This window comes from Aotus nancymaae, unplaced genomic scaffold (genome assembly GCF_030222135.1).
Source record: "Aotus nancymaae isolate 86718 unplaced genomic scaffold, 86718_ANA_hifiasm-v0.15.2.pri h1tg000059l, whole genome shotgun sequence".
NCBI classification, from domain to species: Eukaryota; Metazoa; Chordata; class Mammalia; order Primates; family Aotidae; genus Aotus; species Aotus nancymaae.
In genome coordinates, this window is record NW_026988473.1 from 5,036,386 (window position 1) to 5,057,492 (window position 21,107).

At 55.6% G+C, this 21,107-nt stretch overlaps 2 protein-coding genes across 8 annotated transcripts in view; both read left to right on the forward strand.

Annotated features, from left to right (window-relative positions):
• Nucleotides 1-100: 100 nt before the first annotated feature.
• Nucleotides 101-19,660, forward strand: MAP4K2 (mitogen-activated protein kinase kinase kinase kinase 2). 7 transcript variants are annotated; one of them, XM_012463040.3, is made up of 32 exons: nt 101-260; nt 379-436; nt 667-757; nt 838-902; nt 1,205-1,260; nt 1,570-1,617; nt 1,704-1,746; nt 2,116-2,188; nt 2,270-2,401; nt 2,475-2,537; nt 2,911-2,992; nt 3,085-3,192; nt 3,771-3,849; nt 3,978-4,036; nt 4,621-4,664; nt 5,355-5,393; nt 5,485-5,518; nt 5,639-5,744; nt 5,827-5,915; nt 5,995-6,036; nt 6,121-6,205; nt 6,302-6,381; nt 6,462-6,522; nt 6,626-6,743; nt 11,884-11,942; nt 12,030-12,133; nt 12,219-12,396; nt 14,143-14,211; nt 14,319-14,405; nt 14,633-14,703; nt 14,805-14,860; nt 14,966-19,660. In XM_012463040.3, exons 1-32 carry the CDS (start codon nt 165-167, stop codon nt 15,051-15,053), a joined length of 2,463 nt encoding a protein of 820 aa, XP_012318463.1. In that variant the 5' UTR covers nt 101-164; the 3' UTR covers nt 15,054-19,660. The 7 variants fall into 7 exon arrangements, 6 of the variants coding, with proteins under 6 accessions (XP_012318463.1, XP_012318464.1, XP_064220835.1 ...); XM_012463041.3 differs by having other exon boundaries at nt 5,851-5,915; XR_010338286.1 differs by having other exon boundaries at nt 165-260; nt 11,884-12,133; nt 14,784-14,860; nt 14,966-18,562; nt 19,073-19,660.
• SF1 (splicing factor 1) overlaps nt 18,167-21,107 on the forward strand; it is a 24,714-nt gene continuing 21,773 nt past the window's right edge. The window contains exon 1 of the mRNA XM_064364768.1: nt 18,167-18,229. Within this exon, the coding sequence (XP_064220838.1) occupies nt 18,169-18,229 (61 nt within the window). The 5' untranslated portion in view covers nt 18,167-18,168. The remainder of the gene's footprint in view (nt 18,230-21,107) is intronic.

Genomic DNA, 21,107 nt, shown 5'->3' on the forward strand with positions numbered 1-21,107 from the left:
CCCGGCCGGGCGGTGGGGCATCCCCGGCGCGGCCCCGCCCCCGGGCCCTGGCCCCGCCCCCGCGGCCTCAGAGCCACGGGCGCCCTCCCCGCCCCGCCCCGCGCCGCCCGCGCCGGCTCCGCAGCTCGCGCCTGCCCGCCTGCCGGCCCGCCCGGCGCCGGGCCATGGCGCTGCTGCGGGATGTGTCGCTGCAGGACCCGCGGGACCGCTTCGAGCTGCTGCAGCGCGTGGGGGCCGGGACCTATGGCGACGTCTACAAGGTGCGCCGGGCGACGGGATGGGCAGGAGAGCCGGGAGAAGGGTGCCAGCCCCGCACCCCGCGGCGGGATCCAGCCCCCGGCCCCGCCCCCCAGCCCACTTCACCCTCCGCCCCTGCAGGCCCGCGACACGGTTACGTCCGAACTGGCTGCCGTGAAGATAGTCAAGCTAGACCCAGGTGAGGGACCGGGCTGGGCCTCTGCGCCAGAGGGAGGGCAGAGCGCCCGCGGGCGGAAGGTGCGGGCGGAGGGTTGACGGTTTCAAGACCCCTGAGAGGCATGCACCAGGAGGTGCTATCGCCTGGCACCTGCCTGGCCCGGAGGGAGGCACTCTGTGCCCATTTTGCAGATGGGGGCACTGAGTCAGGGCAACCCCAGCGCACCCCCCATGGTGCTTTGTGCTTCCCAGGAGACGACATCAGCTCCCTCCAGCAGGAAATCACCATTCTGCGTGAGTGCCGCCACCCCAATGTGGTGGCTTACATTGGCAGCTACCTCAGGTGAGGCTGCCTTATCCTCCTGGCCCCAGGCAGCCCCCATATGACCTGCTCTGTGCCCACCCCAGCTCTCTGTCCCCCAGGAATGACCGCTTGTGGATCTGCATGGAGTTCTGTGGAGGGGGCTCCCTGCAGGAGATTTACCATGGTGAGGCCAGGGCTCCAGGCCCCAGCCAGCCCCAGCCTTCCCCCACCCCCACACCACTGGGGTGCCCGAGGGGACTCGGGGCCCTGGACTTGGGCTCCTCTCCACTTCTGCCTATGTGACCTTGAGAGAAATGCTGTCCATCTCTGGGTTCAGTATCCTAGACTAAACTGGGAGGGAACGTGGCCAGCACTGCTTTCACTTAACAGTGCTTGCTACTTTTCCCACACAGGGTAGCCCAGGAGGGTGGGCATGATCCCTGGGCCCCCAGGCCCCCCAGGCCAGCCTCTCCCTTTCCCTTTCAGCCACTGGGCCCCTGGAGGAGCGGCAGATTGCTTACGTCTGCCGAGAGGCACTAAAGGTAGCTGGGCCTGTGAGGTGCCTACACCTCCGGTCCCCAGAAGCTGTGGTCCCGGAGCCCAGATGACCAGCAGCGAGGCGGGTGGAGGGCCTCGGGTGGGGCTGGCCTGAGGGGCTGTAGGTACTGGGGGAAAGGGGCCCCAGCCCTGTTGCCGGAAGCAGCCCATTTCCCTCTTGGCTCAGTCACTTCCTGTTTGGGGAGAGGGGAGGAAGAAGCAGCGTGGGTGGGGGGCCCCAGTCCTGAGAGGGGGTTCAGGGGAGGTGGGACAGTGCTGGGTGGCTGCTCTCAGGGACTCCTCTTTGTCCCCAGGGACTCCACCACCTGCATTCTCAGGGGAAGATCCACAGAGACATCAAGGTAAGCGCCTGGCCGAGGGCATCCTGGGTGGGAGGAGGAGGCCCTCGGGAGCACCAGACGGGATTCTCTCTCCTCCATTCCCACAGGGAGCCAACCTTCTCCTCACTCTCCAGGGAGATGTCAAGCTGGGTCAGTACCCTGGGGACACAATCAGGGTGAGGGTTCTGTGGACCCTTCTTGGCTACCCTGGCCTCAAGTGTTCGGTGTCACTGGGCCAGTCACTTTGCCACTTGAGTCTCAGTTTCCCTGCTTAGAAGATGGAACGGTACTCCCTCCCTGCTGGAAAATGGATGAGGTTGGGTCTACACGGAGTTGACATGAGACCAGGCACTCCGTCAGGGCTAGAGGGTGGTTGCTTCCTCTCAGGAGAGGAACCTGGCCTTGCCTAGGGCCTGCAGCAGCTGTGGCTGAGCAGGGCCACCTGACCATCTGAGCCCCAGGCGTGGGAGGGAGAGTGGCAGCCAGACGGCCGGTGAGAGTGGCTGTTTCTCCCCACAGCTGACTTTGGGGTGTCAGGCGAGCTGACAGCGTCTGTGGCCAAGAGGAGGTCTTTCATTGGGACTCCCTACTGGTGAGGCTGTGCCCTGGGGCAGAGGGGCAGGGGCTACAGCAGAGAGGCACCCAGCCATCCCATCTGTGACCCCACCTCTAGGATGGCTCCGGAGGTGGCTGCCGTGGAGCGCAAAGGTGGCTACAACGAGCTGTGTGATGTCTGGGCCCTGGGCATCACCGCCATTGAGCTGGGCGAGCTGCAGCCCCCTCTATTCCACCTGCACCCCATGAGGTCAGCCCAACACTTGCCCCTCACCTGACCCTTGACCTGCGGCCCATGGCCCCTGACCTCGCGCCCTCCGCAGGGCCCTGATGCTCATGTCGAAGAGCAGCTTCCAGCCGCCCAAACTGAGAGATAAGGCTCGCTGGTAAGGGCCATACCCTGCTCCAGGGCCCCTTTTTCTGCCAGCCCTATAGTGGACAGGGAGCCTCTGCCAACTCCTGGTGGGCAGCCCCAAGAGCGCTATCCTCTCTGGGCCACTACAGACCATCTGAGTGAGGGCTCTGGTCCTGCTGTGGGCTGAAGACCCAGTGTGGTCAGGAAAGAAGGGCGGTGGGTTGGTGGAGGAGCAGCCATGTCACAAGGCAGCATTGCTCAGCCAGTGGCCCTTGGCCTCGGCTGGCTCCTTCCTGAGTAGGCCCAGCAGACGCCTCTGGAGGGGTGGTGGGGCAGCTGGCAGGACGCCCTCCACGAGGGCTAACCTGGATCTGGGGCTCAGGGGTGGTTCTTGTGCCCACTAGGACCCAGAATTTCCATCACTTCCTCAAGCTGGCCCTGACCAAAAATCCCAAGAAGAGGCCCACAGCAGAGAAGCTCCTGCAGGTGGGAGGCAGGGGGCTGGGTGAGGGCGCAGTGCTCAAAAGCAGGGCCCTGGATCAGGGGCCAACCTGATCACCCCCTCCCCCACTTTCCAGCACCCATTCACAACCCAGCAGCTCCCTCGGGCCCTCCTCACACAGCTGCTGGACAAAGCCAGTGACCCTCATCTGGGAACCCCCTCCCCTGAGGACTGTGAGCTGGAGGTAGGTGAGGGGGGCTGGGAGGTAAGTCTTGGGCTGATCTGGTTAGAAGGAGCCCAAGGGTGATGTTGGTGGAGATCCCTTTCACTGGCGCCATTCCAGCTTGGGGAGCTGGCCTTGGTTGAGCCCTCTCGTTAGGAGTTTCTGCCATGCTGAGTCTTGCTCCCTGTACCTCCCCCTTGATCGGTCCCTGCCCTTGAGCCCATACTCATCATGACCATGACCGTGCCATTTTCTTGTTTTCTGTGTGATCTTTGGCACCTCTCTGTGTGGGTTCTCTCATCTGCGAAGTGGGGTTCATTTTATTTTACAATAGTCCCAGAGGGATATCGTGAAAGCAGAATGCATTGGTGCGTGTGAAGCTCCTCCAGCGGCCCTGGCGTGAGGCGTGTGCCAGGTGTGCCCACACCGTTTCGGTTCTTTCTTTCTTTCTTTTTTTTTTTTTTAAAGATGGGGTTTCACCATGTTGGTCAGGCTGGTCTTGAACTCCCGACCTCAGGTGATCTGCCCGCCTTGGCCTCCAAAGCGCTTGGATTACAGGTGTGAGCCACCACGCCCGGCCCATTTCTGTTCTTTCTTAGACCTACGACATGTTTCCAGACACCATTCACTCCCGGGGGCAGCACGGCCCAGCAGAGAGGACCCCCTCGGAGATCCAGTGTGAGTCTGCAGCAGGGGCTGTGCGTGTGCAGATTTTGTGGGGGGCTGTGTGTGTACAGATTTGGTATGAGAGTAGGGCTCCATCCTAAGATTCTAGCCACTTAACCCCTGTCCTCTGGACCCCCCAGTTCACCAGGTGAAATTTGGCGCCCCACGCAGGAAGGAAACCGACCCACTGAATGAGCCGGTGAGTGGGCAGGCCATGAGGGGAAGGTGGTGCCCAGGTGTGGGGCAGGGAGGTCGGTTGGAGGTTGAGCAGCTCAAATCAAGGGAGCTATGAAGCTGGGGGGCCTCGGGCCTTGGGCCTTGGACTGTCCAAGCAGGCTTGTCTTACCCAGGGACCCGGAGGCTGGGGGCTCCTTCCTGGGCCAAGTTCTTTTAGGTGGCTGGCTGGAAGGTAGCACAGAGACCCTTCCTTTCCCGCAAGGAGGCCGTTGTGTGTCCGAGCCCCCACGCTATCCTTCTCAGCCTTGTTTTCCCACCTGTGTGTCCCCGGTGGTCTGACTCACCATCTCTGCCCTCAGAGGCTCTGTGTTCATGTCTCCTCACCCCCCAGCCTGTCTCTTCCTCCCTCACTGTCTCTGTGCTTTCTTTCACAGTCTCTTGGGCTCTGCCTCCCACCGTCTGTCTCTTTTGTCTCCTGCGTGTTTCCATCTCACGTTCCCTGTCTGTCTGTCTGTCTGTCTTTTCTCTCCTGAATCTCTTGACCACCCTCTCACATTGCCTCTGTCTCTGCTTCTCTCCTGGTCTCTCTGCCTCGGTTTCCCCCAGTGGGAGGAAGAGTGGACACTATTGGGAAAGGAAGAGCTGAGTGGGTGAGTAGGGGTGGGGAAGTTGCAGGGGCGGCTGGGGTGGCAGAAACCCTGACCTCTGACCGGGCACAGTGGCTCATGGCTGTAATCCAAGCAGTTTGGGAGGCTGAGATGGGTGGATCACCTGAGATCAGGAGTTTGAGACCAGCTTGGCCAATATGGTGAAACCCGATCTCTACTAAAAATACAAAAATTAGGCGGGGCCTATAATCCCAACACTTCAGGAAGCTGAGGCAGGAGGATCACAAGGTCAGGAGTTCGAGACCAGCCTGGCCAACATGGTGAAACCCCATCTCTACTAAAAATACAAAAAATTAGGCGGGGTGGCTCACGCCTGTAATTCCAGCTACTTGGGAAGCTGAGTCAGGAGAATCGCTTGAAGTCAGGAGGTAGAGGTTGCGTGAGCTGAGATCGCGCCAGTGCACTCCAGCCTAGGCAACAGAGCGAGACTCCATCTCAAAAATAAATGAATAAATAAAAATACAAAAATTAGCTGGGCATGGTGGCCCACACCTGTAGAATCCCAGCTACTCGAGAGGCTGAGGCAGGAGAATTGCTTGAACCTGGGAGGCGGAGGTTGCACTGAGCCGAGATTGCACCATTGCACTCCAGCCTGGGTAACAGAGTGAAACTCCGTCTCAGGAAAAAAAAAAAATTAAGGCTTACCTCTGACCCTTCTGCCCCACTGCCCAGGAGCCTGCTGCAGTCAGTCCAGGAGGCCCTGGAGGAAAGGTGAGTGGCGTGAGCCTGGCGGAGGGGCAAAGGGCAGGCAGCCTCAGCGCCAGTCACACCTCACGCCTCATGCCTCATCTCCCTCCCCCAGGAGCCTGACCATCCGGTCAGTCTCAGAATTCCAGGTGCCACACGGAGAGAGGCTGGAGCTGGGATCCAGGCCGTTGCAGAGGGTGCGATTGGAGTGGGATGCGGTCACAGGGCAACCTGCTAACGGCCAGACTGGGCCCTGCCCCTCCTGCCAGGAGCTGGACTCCCCAGACGATGCCATGGGAACCATCAAGCGGGCCCCGTTCCTGGGGCCACTGCCCCCTGAGCCTCCAGCTGAGGAGCCTCTGTCTAGTCCCCAAGGTGAGTCCCAAGCTTGGGAGACCAAGAGGCAGACCTAGAATAGGGGCTGCAGCAGAAAATCACAGCACACCTGTGCCCGCAGGAACCTTGCCTCCACCTCCTCCAGGCCCCAACAGCCCCCCACTGCTGCCCACGGCCTGGGCCACCATGAAGCAGCGGGAGGATCCTGAGGTGAGGAGGTACTAAGGGGCATGGGGAGATGGGTGGCTACGGCTATCACATCAGCCCTGACTTCTTCCCTTCCTCCCAGAGGTCGTCCTGCCATGGGCTCCCCCCAACGCCCAAGGTGCACGTAAGTGCCCCCAGCCCTGCAGTCCCACAGCCCTGCCACCCCCTGCCCCTGCACCCCCTCACCAGCCTCCTGACTCCTCCACAGATGGGCGCCTGCTTCTCCAAGGTCTTCAACGGCTGCCCCCTGCGGATCCACGCTGCTGTCACCTGGATTCACCCTGTGACTCGGGGTAGGCTGGGACAGGGAGGAAGCAGGAACCCTGGGAACCCCTCAGCTTGGGCCAGAGGGGCATATCTGACCTCTGACCCCATGCCCAAACCCACAGACCAGTTCCTGGTGGTGGGGGCCGAGGAAGGCATCTACACTCTCAACCTGCATGAACTGCATGAGGATACGCTGGAGAAGGTGAGGCCCAGCTGGCTTCGGGGATGCAGAGGCCTTGGGAGGCCTGGGGTGCTGACCGCCTGTCCCTCTGTCGCCTCCAGCTGATTTCACACCGCTGTTCCTGGCTCTACTGCGTGAACAACGTGCTGCTGTCACTCTCAGGTACAAGGTGGGACGGGCAGGGAGGTGGGGCCCGAAGGGGCCCCAGCGCCTCAGCATCCTGCCCACCAACGCCCCAGGCCCCGGCGTCTCCCCTTCTCTGCAGGGAAATCCACGCACATCTGGGCCCATGACCTCCCAGGCCTGTTTGAGCAGCGGAGACTACAGCAACAGGCTCCCCTTTCCATCCCTACCAACCGCCTCACCCAGCGCATCATCCCCAGGTCAGGAACCCTAGGAGTGCGGGGAGCGGGCAGCAGAGGGCCAGGGAGGGGCTGGAACACAGCCTTGCCCGTTCCTGGGATTGCAGCGATCTTAGATATGTTACTTTGCTTCTCTGAGCCCCCTTTTCCTCCTCTGTCAATACAATTGATAGCCTTCCCACCCCCTCCTCCATGCTGGTTGGAAGGCAAGAAGGAGATAGTGTATGTGAAAGGGCTTTCCAGGTTGTGGGAGCTGCGGTTGTTCAGATATGGGGCTTGACAGTTAAGTAAACATTTAGTGAGCACTTCTGTTATTGGCCCATATGCTGGGCTTCAGGACATGGAGAATCCCATGAGTCTTTGCTTTAAAGAAATGGGGGAGATGCAGGGCTGGGTGTGGTGGCTCACGCCTGTAATCCCAATCCTGCAGTCTGAGACAGAAGGATTGTTTGAGGCCACGTGTTTGAGATCAGCCTGAAAACATAGGGAGATCTTGTCTCTACAAAAAAAATCAAAACATTAGCTGAGCATGGTGGCCCCGGGCACAGCGCTCTGTGCCGGTGGTCCCAGCTACTCAGGAGACTGAGGTGGGAGGATTGCTTGAGCCCAGGAGGTTGAGGTTGAAGTGAACTGTGATGGCACCACTGCACTGAAGCCTGGGCAACAGAGCAAGACCCTGTCTCAAAAAAAAGAAAAAGGCTGGGCACAGTGGCTTACGCCTATAATCACAGCACTTTGGGAGGCCGAGGCGGGTGGATCACCTGAGGTTGGGAGTTCGAGACCAGTCTGACCAACATGGAGAAACCCTGTCTCTACTAAAAATACAAAAAATTAGCAGAGTGTGGTAGTGCATGCCTGTAATCCCAGCTACTCAGGAGGTTGAGGCAGGAGAATCCCTTGAACCCAGGAGGTAGAGGTTGCAGTGAGCTGAGATCACGCCATTGCACTCCAGCCTGGCAGCCTGGGCAACAAGAGCAAAACTCTGTCTCAAAAAAAGAAAAAAAAGAAAGAGAGAAATGTGGACAGTTAGCACCTGGTATTGAGGTCCAATTAGAAGGAGAGCAGGGAGCAGGTGGAGAGGCTTCAGAGAGACTGGGCAAGCTCGGCAGGTTTGGAAGTGTCAGGGTTTCTAGGCAGAGAGGTGGGGAATGGCATTCCAGTGGGTAGAAGAGTGGGTATGTGTTGGCATCTGCTGGGACAGAGCAGCCTGGTGAGCTGAGGAGCTCTAAGAGATTTCCTGGGATCTGGGCACAGTGGCTCACACCTTTAATCCCAGCAATTTGTGGGGAGGCCAAGACGAGCGGATCAGGAGTTTGAGACCAGCCTGACCAACATGGTGAAACCCTGTCTCTACTAAAAATATAACAATTAGCTGGGCATGGTGGCACAGGTCTGTAATCCCTGCTACTTGGAAGGCTGAGGCAGGAGAATTGCTTGAACTCGGGAGGCAGAAGTCACAGTGAGCCAAGATGGCGCCACTGCAGAGTTTGTCTGAGGGAGGAGGCGGGGCAGCCCAGGAGGAAGCTGCGCTGGTGCAGAGCCCTGCCTTCCTGCCTTTGATGCTGGCCCAGGATTTTAAAGGGACCCCTGTGTATGTTGATCAGAATTCTTTCTGTTTTTTTTTTCTTTTTTTTTTTGAGACAGAGTCTTGCTCTGTCACTCAAGCTGTAGTACAGTGTCGCAGTCTTGGCTCACAGCAACCTCCGCCTCCCAGGTTCAAGCGATTCTCCTGCCTCAGCCTCCCAAGGTGCTGGGATTACAATTACAGGCGTGTGCCACCACACCTGGCTAATTTTGTATTTTTAGTAGAGACGGGGTTTCTCCATGTTGGCCAGCCTGGTCTCAAACTGACCTCAAGTGATCCGCCTGCCTCAGCCTCCCAAAGTGCTGGGATTACAGGGGTGAGCCGCCACGCCTGGCCAGATTCTTTCCCTTGCAGGTAATTCAACTCACTAGCTTAGGCACAAAAGGGAATTTAACGACTCATGGAACTGAAAATCCAGGATCAGGATTTGCTTCAGGCCCGGCCGTGTCCTTCGGTGGCAGCACAGGTGCCTGTCTGCGTCTCCTGGTTCCGCTTTTCTCTTGCTGTCTTCATTCTCACTGCAGACTGTGGTTTTCAACAGGGGCGTCACAAAAGGCCTTGCTGAAAAAGTGTTGTTTGAGCAAAGACTTAGAGGAGGTGGTGGCACAAGCCCTGTGGACGCCTGTGGAAGGGGATCCCTGCCAAGGGGATGGCCCGTACAAAGGCCTAGTGGCAGGAGTGGGCCTGGCCTGTTTAGGAACAACAGGGAAGTCAGTGTGGCCAGAACGAGGGAGAGGGAGATGATCAGGGAGGGCCCTGTGGCCACAGTGCAGCCTTGACTCAGAGCAGCCTGGGGGCCACTCTAGAGGAGTGATGTGGGTTGAGACCTTCAGGAGCTCCCTCAGACTGCTGTGTTGAGAGTGGAGTGAAGAGGCTGGGCGTGGCATCTCATGCCTGTAATCCCAGCATGTTGGGTAGATCACGAGGTCAGGAGAGCAAGACCATTCTGGCCAACATAGTGAAACCCGTCTCTACTAAAAATACCAAAAAAAAAAAAAAAAAAAAAAAGCTGGGCGTGGCTGCATGTGCCTGTAATACCAGCTACTTAGGAGGCTAAGGTAGGAGAATCGTTTGAAGCCAGGAGGCGGAGGCTGCAGTGAGCCGAGATCATGCCACTGCACTCCAGCCTGGCAACAGAGCGAGACTCCGACTCAAGAAAAAAGAAAAAAAAAGAGAGAGAATAGAGTTAAGGAGGTGAGGGTGGAAGCTGGAGTCCCGTCAGGACACTGCAGGAGGTGGTGGTGGTTTGCACCAGGGTAGCAGTGACGGAGGTGAAAAATTGGTCAGAGGCCGGGCATGGTGGCTCTTGCCTGTAATCCCAGCACTTTGGGAAGCTGAAGTGAGCAGATCACTTGAGCCCAGGAGTTTGAGACCAGCCTGGCAACATAGAGATCTCCCCAGTCTTTACCAAAAAATATAAAAATTAACGTGGTGTGGTGGCGTGCCTGTGGTCCCAGCTACTTGGGAGGCTTAGGTGGGAGGATCCCTTGAGCTTGGGAGGCAGAGGTTGCAGTAAGCCGAGATCACACCACTGCACTCCAGCCTGGGTGACGGAGTGAGATCCTATCTCAGAAAAAAAAAAAAAAGAGAGGCCGGGCACAGTGGCTGGTGGCTCACGCCTGTAGTCCCAGCACTTCAGGAGGCCGAGGTGGGTGGATCACCTGAGGTCAGGAGTTCAAGACAACATGGTGAAACCCTGTCTCTACTAAAAATACAAAAATTAGCCAGGCATGGCAGTGGGTGCCTGTAGTCCCAGCTACTTGAGAGGCTGAGGCAGGAGAATCGTTTGAACCTGAGAGGTGGAGGTTGCAATGAGCTGAGATCACACCACTGCACTCCAGCCTGGGTGACAGAACAAGACTCCACCTAAAAAAAAAAAAAGAAAGAAGAGAAAAACAGTCAGATTGTGATTCTCTTTTGAAAGTTGAGCCAAGACATGTGAATCATGAGGTTAGGAGATCAAGACCATCCTGGTTAACAGGATGAAACCCCGTCTCTGCTACAAATACAAAAAAAAAAAAAAAAAAGAAAGAAAGAAGAGCCAATAGGATTTCCTGATGGAAGAGAAAGAGGAGTCAAGGATGGCTCCAAGGTTTTTGGCCTGGGCATCAGGAAGGATGGAGCTGTCATCAGCTGGGGGCGGAGCAGTTTCAGGGGGAGCCGAATTCAGTTTTGTTTCATGAAGATGCTTATTAGACGTGCAGGTGGGGCCTGCGTCAGTCCGTGGCTGGGTGGGGCTGGGCTGGGAAGAGAGGGTCCCTAGGCTGTGGCTCCGACATTGTCATGACCAGGTGGGTGGTGTAGGAAGCAGTGGAGCCGGGGCAGAGGGCAGGGGAGGCCAGCCAGTGGCTGCAACAGCTGGGGAGCTTGTGGGGGCCCTTCCTGCAGCGTGCTCACTCCAGGACCACATCTGGAGCCCTGTGGCCTTGGGGCTTCCTGAGCTCAGTCCCCAACTGAGCCTCTGCTTTGGCCCAGGACCTACAGGAAACAGGCCCATCAGAGCCCCAACAGGTCACAGGCAGCTTTGAGCCTGTGTTTGGGAAATGGTAGAGGTACAGTGAGGACTTTGAATGCAAACAACAGAGAACTAGAGTTGTTTGGAGAAAAAACAAATACAAAATATATACCTCTGTCCCGTCCAAAGACCAGCCGGGGAGGAGAGTGGGAGGAATGTGGGGAGATAGAGGGGCAAGGACCAGGAACAATGTGAGACAGACATTGGCTTCCTCCACGTCCTGGCAGAAGGTGCAGACAGGACCCAGGCCGCTGGGTGGAGGTGGCAGGGCTGCTGACATGAAGCCCCATTCCTCAGAGGAAGAAACAGGCTCAGAGGGTCCCCTGGAAGGCCAGGGGACACCCAGTGACCAAGGCAAGGGCCCATCTGATGACTGTCCCTTACTACTTCTCCCCTGGCGACAAGGTGAGCCACTGCCTGGCCCCACAGGGCTCAGCTGGAGAAGCAGAGGGCATGGTGTTTGCCTTTTGAAGCCCATTAACCGCCCAGGGCCTGTTTTCCGGTCTGTGAAATGGGCCGTGCGTACTCTCTGCAGCCTGGTGGGGCTGGAGCCTGCCTTCTCCCCAACCCCTTCATGCGCTCATTTCTTCATTTCTTTATAACCTGCCTTCACCTGACAAAGACTTTCAGTGAGTCAAAATAGGTGGAAAGTTCTCATATGAGATGGCAGGACCTAGCTCTCTGTGAGCACACACAATTCCCAGCACGCTGAGAGCGCCTCCCCTGTAAAGGTTTCAGGAGTGGGTTTCCTCAATCTACAGATGAGGAAACTGAGGCATGAAGAGGTTAAGTGGCTTGCCTGAAGTCACACAGAGCTAGAAGCAATTCTGAGACCCAAACCCCTGTCCTGGATGGAGACACTCTTCCGGCTGCAGGGCTGGGGCACTGGCTTCAGATCCTCCTCCCTTTCCAGCTGCTCTTGGGGCAGGTTACTTTGTGTCTCCTGAGAATCAGTCCCTCACTTGTAAAGAGGGAAGATGATAGTGTCCTTCATAGGGCTCTGCAGGGGCCTTGCCTGTGGATGGCACCCTGGACACATGCCCTGGTTGTTACCCCTACAGGCGCTTTGCTCTGTCCACCAAGATTCCTGACACCAAAGGCTGCTTACAGTGTCGTGTGGGTAAGAAATGGGATGGGCAGGTGGGGCGGGGCCTAGTGGGGGGCAGCACAGGCCCAGCCCAGTGCCCACTGCCTGCTCCCCTGCCAGTGCGGAACCCCTACACGGGCGCCACCTTCCTGCTGGCCGCCCTGCCTGCCAGCCTGCTCCTGCTGCAGTGGTATGAGCCGCTGCAGAAGTTCCTGCTGCTGAAGGTGAGGGGCGGTGCGGGGAGGCCCAGGGCACCCTCAGAGCTCTGCAGGGAGAAATGGAGACTTGAGCATCTCTGCTGCCCCCCAGAACTTCTCCAGCCCCCTGCCCAGCCCGGCTGGGATGCTGGAGCCCTTGGTGCTGGATGGGAAGGAGCTGCCGCAGGTGTGTGTGGGGGCTGAGGGGCCTGAGGGGCCTGGCTGCCGCGTCCTGTTCCATGTCCTGCCCCTGGAGGCTGGGCTGACACCTGACATCCTCGTCCCACCTGGTGAGCAGGAGGGCCAGGCTGCTGGGGGTGGGTGTGCTTGCATGAGGGACCGGGGAAGGAGGCAGGGAGGGAGGACCGAGGCTCCCAGACTAGGGTCCCCACAGCCGATGGCTCCACAGAGACCTTGAGGGCTGCCATGTGGGGGTGGGGCCCCCCAGCCACCCTTCATCAAGCTTCACCTGCGCTTCCATAAAAGGGTTCATTAGACCACAGGGCTTGGCAGCTAAGAAAATCCTGGCCAGGCTGGGCATGGTGGCTCACGCCTGTCATCCCAGCACTGTCATCCCAGCACTTTGGGAGGCCAGGTAGAGAGGGGGGCTTGAGCTCATGAGTTTGAGACCAGCCTGGACAACATGGAGAGACCCTGACTCTACAAAAAATTTAAAAAATGTGCTGGGCACATTGGTGCACACCTGTGGTCCCATCTCCTTGGTCTGAGGTGGGAGGATCACTTAAGCCCGGGAGGCAGAGGCTGCAGTGCCACTGCACTCCAGCCTGGGTGACAGAGCATCTCAAAAAAAAAAACAGGGCTGGGTGCGGTGGCTCACGCCTGTAATCCCAGCATTTTGGGAGGCCGAGGTGGGCGGATCACCTGAGATAGGGAGTTCGAGACCAGCCTGGCCAACATGGAGAAACCCCATCTCAAAAAACAAACAAAAAAAACAACCCGGTCAACATTGCTTTGGGCAGCAGGGAAGGGTCAGATCTGGCAAGGCAGGGCCTGGGGGCCCCATTCTGAGCCAAGAAGCAGGGCTCTAGGTGTTGTGGCAGCTCAGGACAATAGTGGGTAGCGATGGGTAAGGGAGTTGGGAGGGCGCATGTGGATAAGGCACCTAGTGCCAGGTCCTGAGCCGGGGTCTCACACACCGGGTTTTATTCTTTCCTCTTTTTGAGACAGAGTCTTGATCTGTTGCTCAGGCTGGAGTGCAATTGCATGATATCGGCTCACTGCAACCTTCGCCTCCCGGGTTCAAGGGATTCTCCTGCCTCAGCCCCTGAGTAGCTGGGACTATAGGCATGCGCCACCACGCCCAGCTAATTTTTTTTTTCTTTTATTTACCCTGTGGGACAAAAGAAAAAAAAATTTTTTTTTTTTTAAAGACGGGGGTCTCTCCATGATGGCCAGGCTGGTCTCGAACTCCTGACCTCAGTGAGCCACCCACCTCGGCCTCCCAAAGTGCTAGGATTACAGGTGTGAGCCACCACGCCCAGCCAGAAAATTTTTATATTATTAGTAGAGACAGGGTTTTGCCCTGTTGGCCAGGCTGGTCTCGAATGCCTGCCCTCAGGCGATCTGTCCGCTTTGGCCTCCCACAGTGCTGGGATTGCAGGCGTGAGCCACCTCACCCGGCCCAAGATTTTATTATTCTTGATCCTCATGGTAGCCCCTCTAGGCAGTGCCATCTTGCCTGTGTTATGAGGAGACGGAGGCTCTGAGAGGTAAACTGACTTGTTCCAGGTCACACAGTGACTGGGTCATGAGGCCTGGTCCCCCTAAATCTGGAGCCCTCCTGTGTCTCCCTGTGACTCCCCCGACTCCCCATGAGCCCCAGGACAGGTCACGCATCCTCTCAGAGCCTCAGTTTCCAGCCCAGGAGTGAGATGAGGTTTCCCAGCCCCACAGGGCTGTTGTGAGGCTGATGTGCCCACATGGCTAAGAGCTGTCTATAGCCTGTCCCCTATGTCCTCTTGGGGCCAGGGGGACTGGTGGCTCAGCCAGGCCGTGTCTCTCTTCTCTGCCTGCAGAGGGGATCCCAGGCTCGGCACAGCAGGTGATCCAAGTGGACAGGGACACGGTCCTAGTCAGCTTTGAACGTGAGTGCCCTGGGGGCGGGGGAGGATGGGGGTGAGGGGACCATGTGGGTCTACCTTCCCAGAAGGAAGCCACCCCATCCCCACCCACCAGTCTCCTCCCTGTGCAGGCTGCGTGAGGATTGTCAACATGGAGGGCGAGCCCACGGCCACACTGGCGCCTGAGCTGACCTTTGACTTCCCCATCGAGACTGTGGGTGAGTGAGCCAGAGGTGGTGTGTGGGCCTTTCCCTGGCCTGGAGCATGTTGTGGCTCAGGGGCCTGGGCCTGGTGGTGGGACGAGGAGGCAGATCCCCCAGCCCCTCTCCTGAGCCATCCTGGTCACCTGAGGTCTGTGAGGACCGCTGTGGCCCAGACCCAGGCCCAGAAGTGGCTGAGGGGGATCCAGGACGGGTGCAGGGCTGATGGTGGCCTGGCCCCGTAGTGTGCCTGCAGGACAGCGTGCTGGCCTTCTGGAGCCATGGGATGCAAGGCCGCAGCCTGGACACCAACGAGGTAAGTGGGTCCAGGGACCTGGCTGTCCCCTGCCTTGTGGTCCCCACCTCTTTGGAAAGGACCTATTGGAGTACCCTCAGTGCCCCCCACCATCTTCCCAGGTGACCCAGGAGATCACAGATGAAACGAGGATCTTCCGAGTGCTTGGGGCCCACAGGTAGGCGGTGGCACCCCAGCCTCCCCTTCAGATGCCCCTGAGGTCAGAGAAGGTGCTGATGTGCCAAGTGTCTCCCGCCCTGCCCCCTACTCCTCTCTCCTCCAGAGACATCATCCTGGAGAGCATTCCCACTGACAACCCAGGGGCGCACAGCAACCTCTACATCCTCACAGGCCACCAGAGCACCTACTGAGAGCGGCAGGCCTGGCCAGGGGCTCCCCACCCCATGCCTTAGATGCAGGCCCTTTTGAGCAAAAGGGCCCATCCCAGACCAGAGACACCCAGGCCAGGGGCTGAAGGGCAGAATTAATCTTGAGAAATGTTTCAGGCCTGGGGAGGGAGGGGAGCCACCCCCACGCCTCTGCAATAACTGGACCAGGGGGAGCTGCTGTCACTCCCCCTTCCCTGAGGCAGCCCAGTCCCTAGTGCCCAAGGCAGGGGCCCTGGGCCATCCATTCCATTTTGTTCCACATTTCCTTTCTACTCTTTCTGCCAAGAGCCTGCCCCTGCCTCTCTCCTGGGGAACATGGTATTTAAGAAGGAACTATATTGGGATTAAAGCTGGTTTGTTTTACTCCTCTGGTCCCTCCGGGTTGGGGGAGTGAACCCACCTCATCTCCCACCTCCTCTCCCGCCTCCTTCCCTCCCTCTCTCCCTCCCTTTCTGTGGGCACCTCAGAAGGGCAGGGCCCCTGGGGTTTTGGGGAAGCCAGGTAAGGTGACAGGAGGCCATGGTTCCCAGAAGCCATCCCAGGGGCACTGTGCCTTCCCTGTACCCTTGCTCAGAACTGACCCTCTGCTTTGTTGTTAGAGGCCTCCGCTGTAGTTTGGCACCCCAAGGACTCATGCAGATGGGGGGCACCAACAAAGGGACTCTAATCCAGGGCACCCTTGCCCCACCTAGGATCTCACTGGGTGGCCCCTGGAAGGGCCCAGGAGGGGCCCCCGAGGGCTGTTCCCTCCAGTCCCAGGGAGGCTGCTGCCCATGGGGGTAACCTGCGTGACCTGTATCCCCTGCCTCCACCTACTGCCCAGATATTAGGCCAGGAACATCAGATAATAGCACGATCATCAGAGATTCAACGGGAAAGTTAGCCTGTGTCCAGGTAACAGATACTCCTGAGGGCTGCCTCAGTGCCAGGCCCTGGGATCACTACGAGAAATGGACCCACCTCTGGGCAGGGGCATCCTCTTTGCTGGAGCCTGCATCTTGGCATGGCCATCTCCTGTAGCTTGTGCTTACGCTGCCATTCTCCCAGGGTCTGTCTCCCCCAGCTCCGAACCCCAGGGTCCCCAAGGCCAGGCATCCCCTGTTGCCCCAGGCACTGGCCAGCTCTCTTGCCCTGAGTCTTTGGGCAGCTGAGGCCCAGGAGGCAGGATGGGAGCTGCCTTGAGGGCCCACAGTTGGGGGGTGGGAACGTGGGGGCAGGGTGGGGGTAACAGCTGGAACAAAGGCCCCATCATCACCCCGACATTAAAGGCAGTATTAGAGGAAGACTTTTGCACCTGGCAGGCAGCAGGAAGGACTTGTGAAGTGAGTGGTGTGGTGGGCGGTGGGTGGGTGGCAGCCATGGGCATAGGCTCAGTGGCTCCCAGGGTGTCACACTGTCCCCTCATCCACCCTCCAGCAGAGCTCCAACCCAGCCAGTGACTGGGAGGGTTTCTTGGCAGGAATGGGGAGCCAGCCCAGGGGAGGGAATGCATCTCTCCACAGCAGACATTCACACCATGTTCCCGTGAGCCCCAGCGAGGGTGAGGAGCACCTTCCAAATTGGGGGTGGTGGTAACAGGGATACAAAGTGAATTCCTAACTTCCAGTTCTCCAGACTTCTTGGAGGAATGTTGGGACCCAGATAGGGTGAGTGGGGACAGGGAGGTGAGCTCCCCCTTAGCAATGGCCCCTGACTGAAGGCACCCTGGGAAGGGCTGGCTTTTCGCCCACTGAGCAGCTGGCAGCAGACAGTGCCTCCTTGTGGCGGATCTTCTGGGCCCGCAAATTCAGTCTGGAAAGGGGCTTTGGGCTGGAAAGGGGCTTTGGACTGCAGAGTGTAAACTGCCAAAGTCGGGGCCTCCTGTAAAACGTCTGCTGCCAGCAAAGGCAGGCCAAAAGCAAAGAAAGACCAAGAAGCCAGGGAATATGCACTCAGAGACTAACACTTTATAAATGTTATTTATGTATTTTTAAATGGGTAACCTTAGTCCATGGTACATACTTTTTTAAATATAGCAGAGATATAATGAAGAGTCTCCCTCTTACCCCTGTCCCCAGCCACCCTGGTCCCAGTTACTTATGAACTCTTCTAGAAGTATTTATGCGTATTTAAGCAATTTAGTATATTTTATTCTTTGCAACTTTTAATACACGTAGTAACATATTCCACATATTGTACTGACCCTGCCCTTTAAAAATGTATCTTGGGGGGCCGGACATGGTGGCTCACACCTGTAATCCCAGCTTTTGGGAGGCCGAGGCAGGCAAATCACAAGGTCAGTAGTTTGAGACCATCCTGGTCAACATGGTGAAACCCCATCTCTACTAAAAATACAAAAAATCAGCTGGGCATGGTGGTGCACAGCTGTAATCCCAGCTACTTGAGGGGGCTGAAGCAAGAGAATCGATTGAACCGGGAGGCAGAGGTTGCAGTTAACCGAGATCATGCCACTGCACTCCAGCTCAGGCGATAGTTCGAGACTCCATCTCAAAAGAAAAAGAATTATGTATATATCCTGGAGAATATGAATGTATTAAATTGTCACATGCACCCAGAAAATAGATATATATATTCTGGAGAGTTTTGTGTTATGAAAAATCTCCTTTTAAAAAAATTATTTTTTACAGCTAGTGGTACTCCATTGTGTGTTTCCCATAACGAATGTCAATGACCTGCAGTGAGATCCCTATTGGTGGAAATTTGAGTTGTTTTTACTACTTTGATATTACAAACAACGCTGCAATAAATATTCTTATGCCAGTGCCCCTCTGTACATATTCAAGCATTTCTAGAGGATAAGTTCCGGAAGGAGCATTACTGTCAGTGGTGGCTGCGTCTGTCGTGGTAATAGCTGCTGTCCAGTTGCCCTCTATGTGCAGAAACCTGTGAGAGGCTCAGACCAAACATCATTCTTGAGGACAAATAGAAGGGACACGGTCCCCCCCAGGATGTTCAGGTAACTGGCCTGGACCCGGAGTCGTCCTGGTGGTGAGAGTCAAGGGCAGTGCTATGATGTGTGCTTCCGGTGGCGGAGGATCTGCTGTATTCCCTGTGGCATGTCCAGCACCTGCTCACTGCTGGTGCACAGGAGACCCTCATGAGTAAAGGAGTGGAAAGAGGTGGTGAAGAGGAGTCCCTGCAGTCTGCCCTTGGACTAGGTGAGCCTCCCCACCTCGCTAAGCTTTACTTTCCATACGTTTACCATATCCTAAGCCAACTGCAGGGCTGTTGGGAGGATCAGAACTACTGTAATAGACATAATGCAATAACATAGATGAATCTTAGAGGTAAATTAAAACAGTACTTCTATGCACAGTATGATAGCATTTTACAATGCTCAAAAACAAGATGAAACCATCTATTGTTTAGCAATACATGCACAAGATACAACTCTACTAAAAATCAAGAGAAGGCAAAGCACAAAATCCGAGATGGTGATCCCTGAGAGGAATGTGGTGTGGGATGAGGAAGGAGCCCAGGAGTTTGTAAAGGTATTGGTAATGTCTTAGCTCTCAGGTTCTGTGGTAGGTTCATGGGTTTTTAATTTATAACTCTGTTCCTAACTCACATCAGGTGCCACACATCCTTTTGTATGTATCAAATATGTCATAAAATTTAATTTGGGCATGGTGGTTAACACCTGTAGTTCCAGCACTTTGGGAACCTGAGGCAGGCAGATCACTTGAGCCCAGGAGTTCTAGACCAGTCTGGGCAACACAACAAAACCCTGTCTTTACAAAAAAAATGCAAAAATTAGCCGTGCATGCTGGCACTCGCCTGCAGTCCCAGCTACTCTGGAGGCTAAGGTGGGAGGATTGCTGGAACATAGGAGTTCAAGGCTGCAGTGAGCTATGATCTTGATACTGCACTCCAGCCTGGGTGACAGAGTGAGACCCTGTCTCAAAAGGAAAAAAAGAAAAAGGAAAAAAATTGTAAATATTTAAAAGTAATCTCTGAAAAAAATAGAACTTGCTTGAAAAACAAAACCAAAAACTTAACAGGAGACTCCTAGATGATGAAAACAAGTGGAGAGGAATCACTGCAGTGTCTGTCCAAGTAACTCTGCAGTTACCACCTTGCAGTTGCTGCCTTCGAGTGTGTATTGTTGAAAGACAGCTTTATTGAAGTATAATTGGCATACAGTAAGCTGCATATATTAAAAATGTGTATTTGATGACTGACATACGTGTACACCTGTGAAGCCATTTCCACAGTCAAGATAACCAACATTCCCTTCACTCTGGAAAGTTTCCCCTGCCCTTGCTAAGCCCGCCCTCCTGCTCCTCCTGCCTCCCATCACCAAGTAACAACTGTGCCGCTTTCTGTCACTGTAGGTTAATTTGCACTTTCTAGAATGTATGTAAATAGAATCATACAGTATGTACTTGTGTTTCGTCTAGCTTCTTGCTTACCTGAGCATAAGGATTTGCAAGTCATCTCTGTTGCATGTGTTAACGGTTTATTCCTTTTTATTGCCCAGTAGTATTCCATTGTTTGGATGCACCACAGTTTGTTTATTCACCTGCTGATGGACATTTGGACCATGTCCAGTTTTGAAATATTACAAATAAAGCTGCTATGAATATTCATGTACATGTCTTTGTTGGAGATATATATATATATATATATATATATTTAGACTCAGTTTTGCTCTTGTTGCCCAGGCTGGAGTGCAATGGTGCAATCTTGGCTCACCGCAACCGCCACCTCCCAGGTTCAAGTGATTCTCCTGCCTCAGCCTCCTTGTAGCTGGGATCACAGGCGTGCACCACCACGCCCAGCTATTCTTTTTTTTTTTTTTTTTTTTTTGTATTTTTAGTAGAGACAGGGTTTCTCCATGTTGGTCAGGCTAGTCTCAAACTCCCAACTCAGGTGATCTGCCCGCCTTGGCCTCCCAAAGTGCTGGGATTACAGGCGTGAGCCGCTACGCCCAGCCTGTTGAATATATTCTATCATTTCTTGTGGGTAAATACTTTGGAGTGGAAGGACTGAGTCATAGGTAAGTGTTTATTTATTTATTTTGAAATGTAGTCTTGCTCTGTCGCTCATGCTGGAGTGCAGTGGCCCAGTCTTGACTCATTGCTACCTCTACCTCCAGGTTCAAGTGATTCTCCTGCCTCAGCCTCCCAAGTAGCTGGGATTACAGGTGTGCACCACCATGCCTGGCTAATTTTTGTGTTTTTGGTAGAGATGGGGTTTCGCCATGTTGGCCAGGCTGGTCTCGAACTCCTGACCTCAGATGATCTGCTCACCTCTGCCTCCCAAAGTGCTAGGATTACAGGTGTGAGCCACCCTGCCCATCCTGTTGTTTAATTTTTAAACAAATTGCTAAACTGTTTCCCAAAGTGGTTGTACAATTTTACATTCATCCCAACACTGTAGGAAAGTTCCAGTTCCTCTACATCTTGCCTGATACTTCGTATCATCAGTCTTGTTTGACTTTAGCCATTCAAATAGGTGTGCAGTGGTGTCTCATAGCGGTTTTGATTTGCATTTTCTTCGTGACCAATGATATTATGATGTTGAGCTTCTTTTTCTTTTCCTTTTTTTTTTTTTTTGAGACAGAGTCTCACTCTGTCTCCCAGGCTGGAGTGCAGTGGCACTATCTTGGCTCACCGATGCAAGCGATTCTCCTGCCTCAGCCTACCGAGTAGGATTACAGGCGTGTGCCACTGCGCCCGGCTAATTTTTTTGTATTTTTAGTACAGACGGGGTTTCAACATGTTGGCCAGGCTGGTCTTGAATTCCTGACCTCAGGTCATCTGCCTGCCTCGACTTCCCTAAGTGCTGGGATTACAGGCATGAGCCACTGTGCCCGGCCACATCTTTTTCTTTTTCTTTTTGAGATGGGAGTTTTACTTTATTGCCTTGGCTAGAGTGTAGTGGCACAATCTTGGCTCACTGCAGCCTCTCCCTCCCGGGCTCAAGTGACTTCAGCCTCCTGAGTAGCTGGGACTACAGGCATGCACCAGCATACTCAGCTAACTTTTGTATTTTCAGTAGAGATGGGGTTTCGCCATGTTGGCCCGGTGGGTT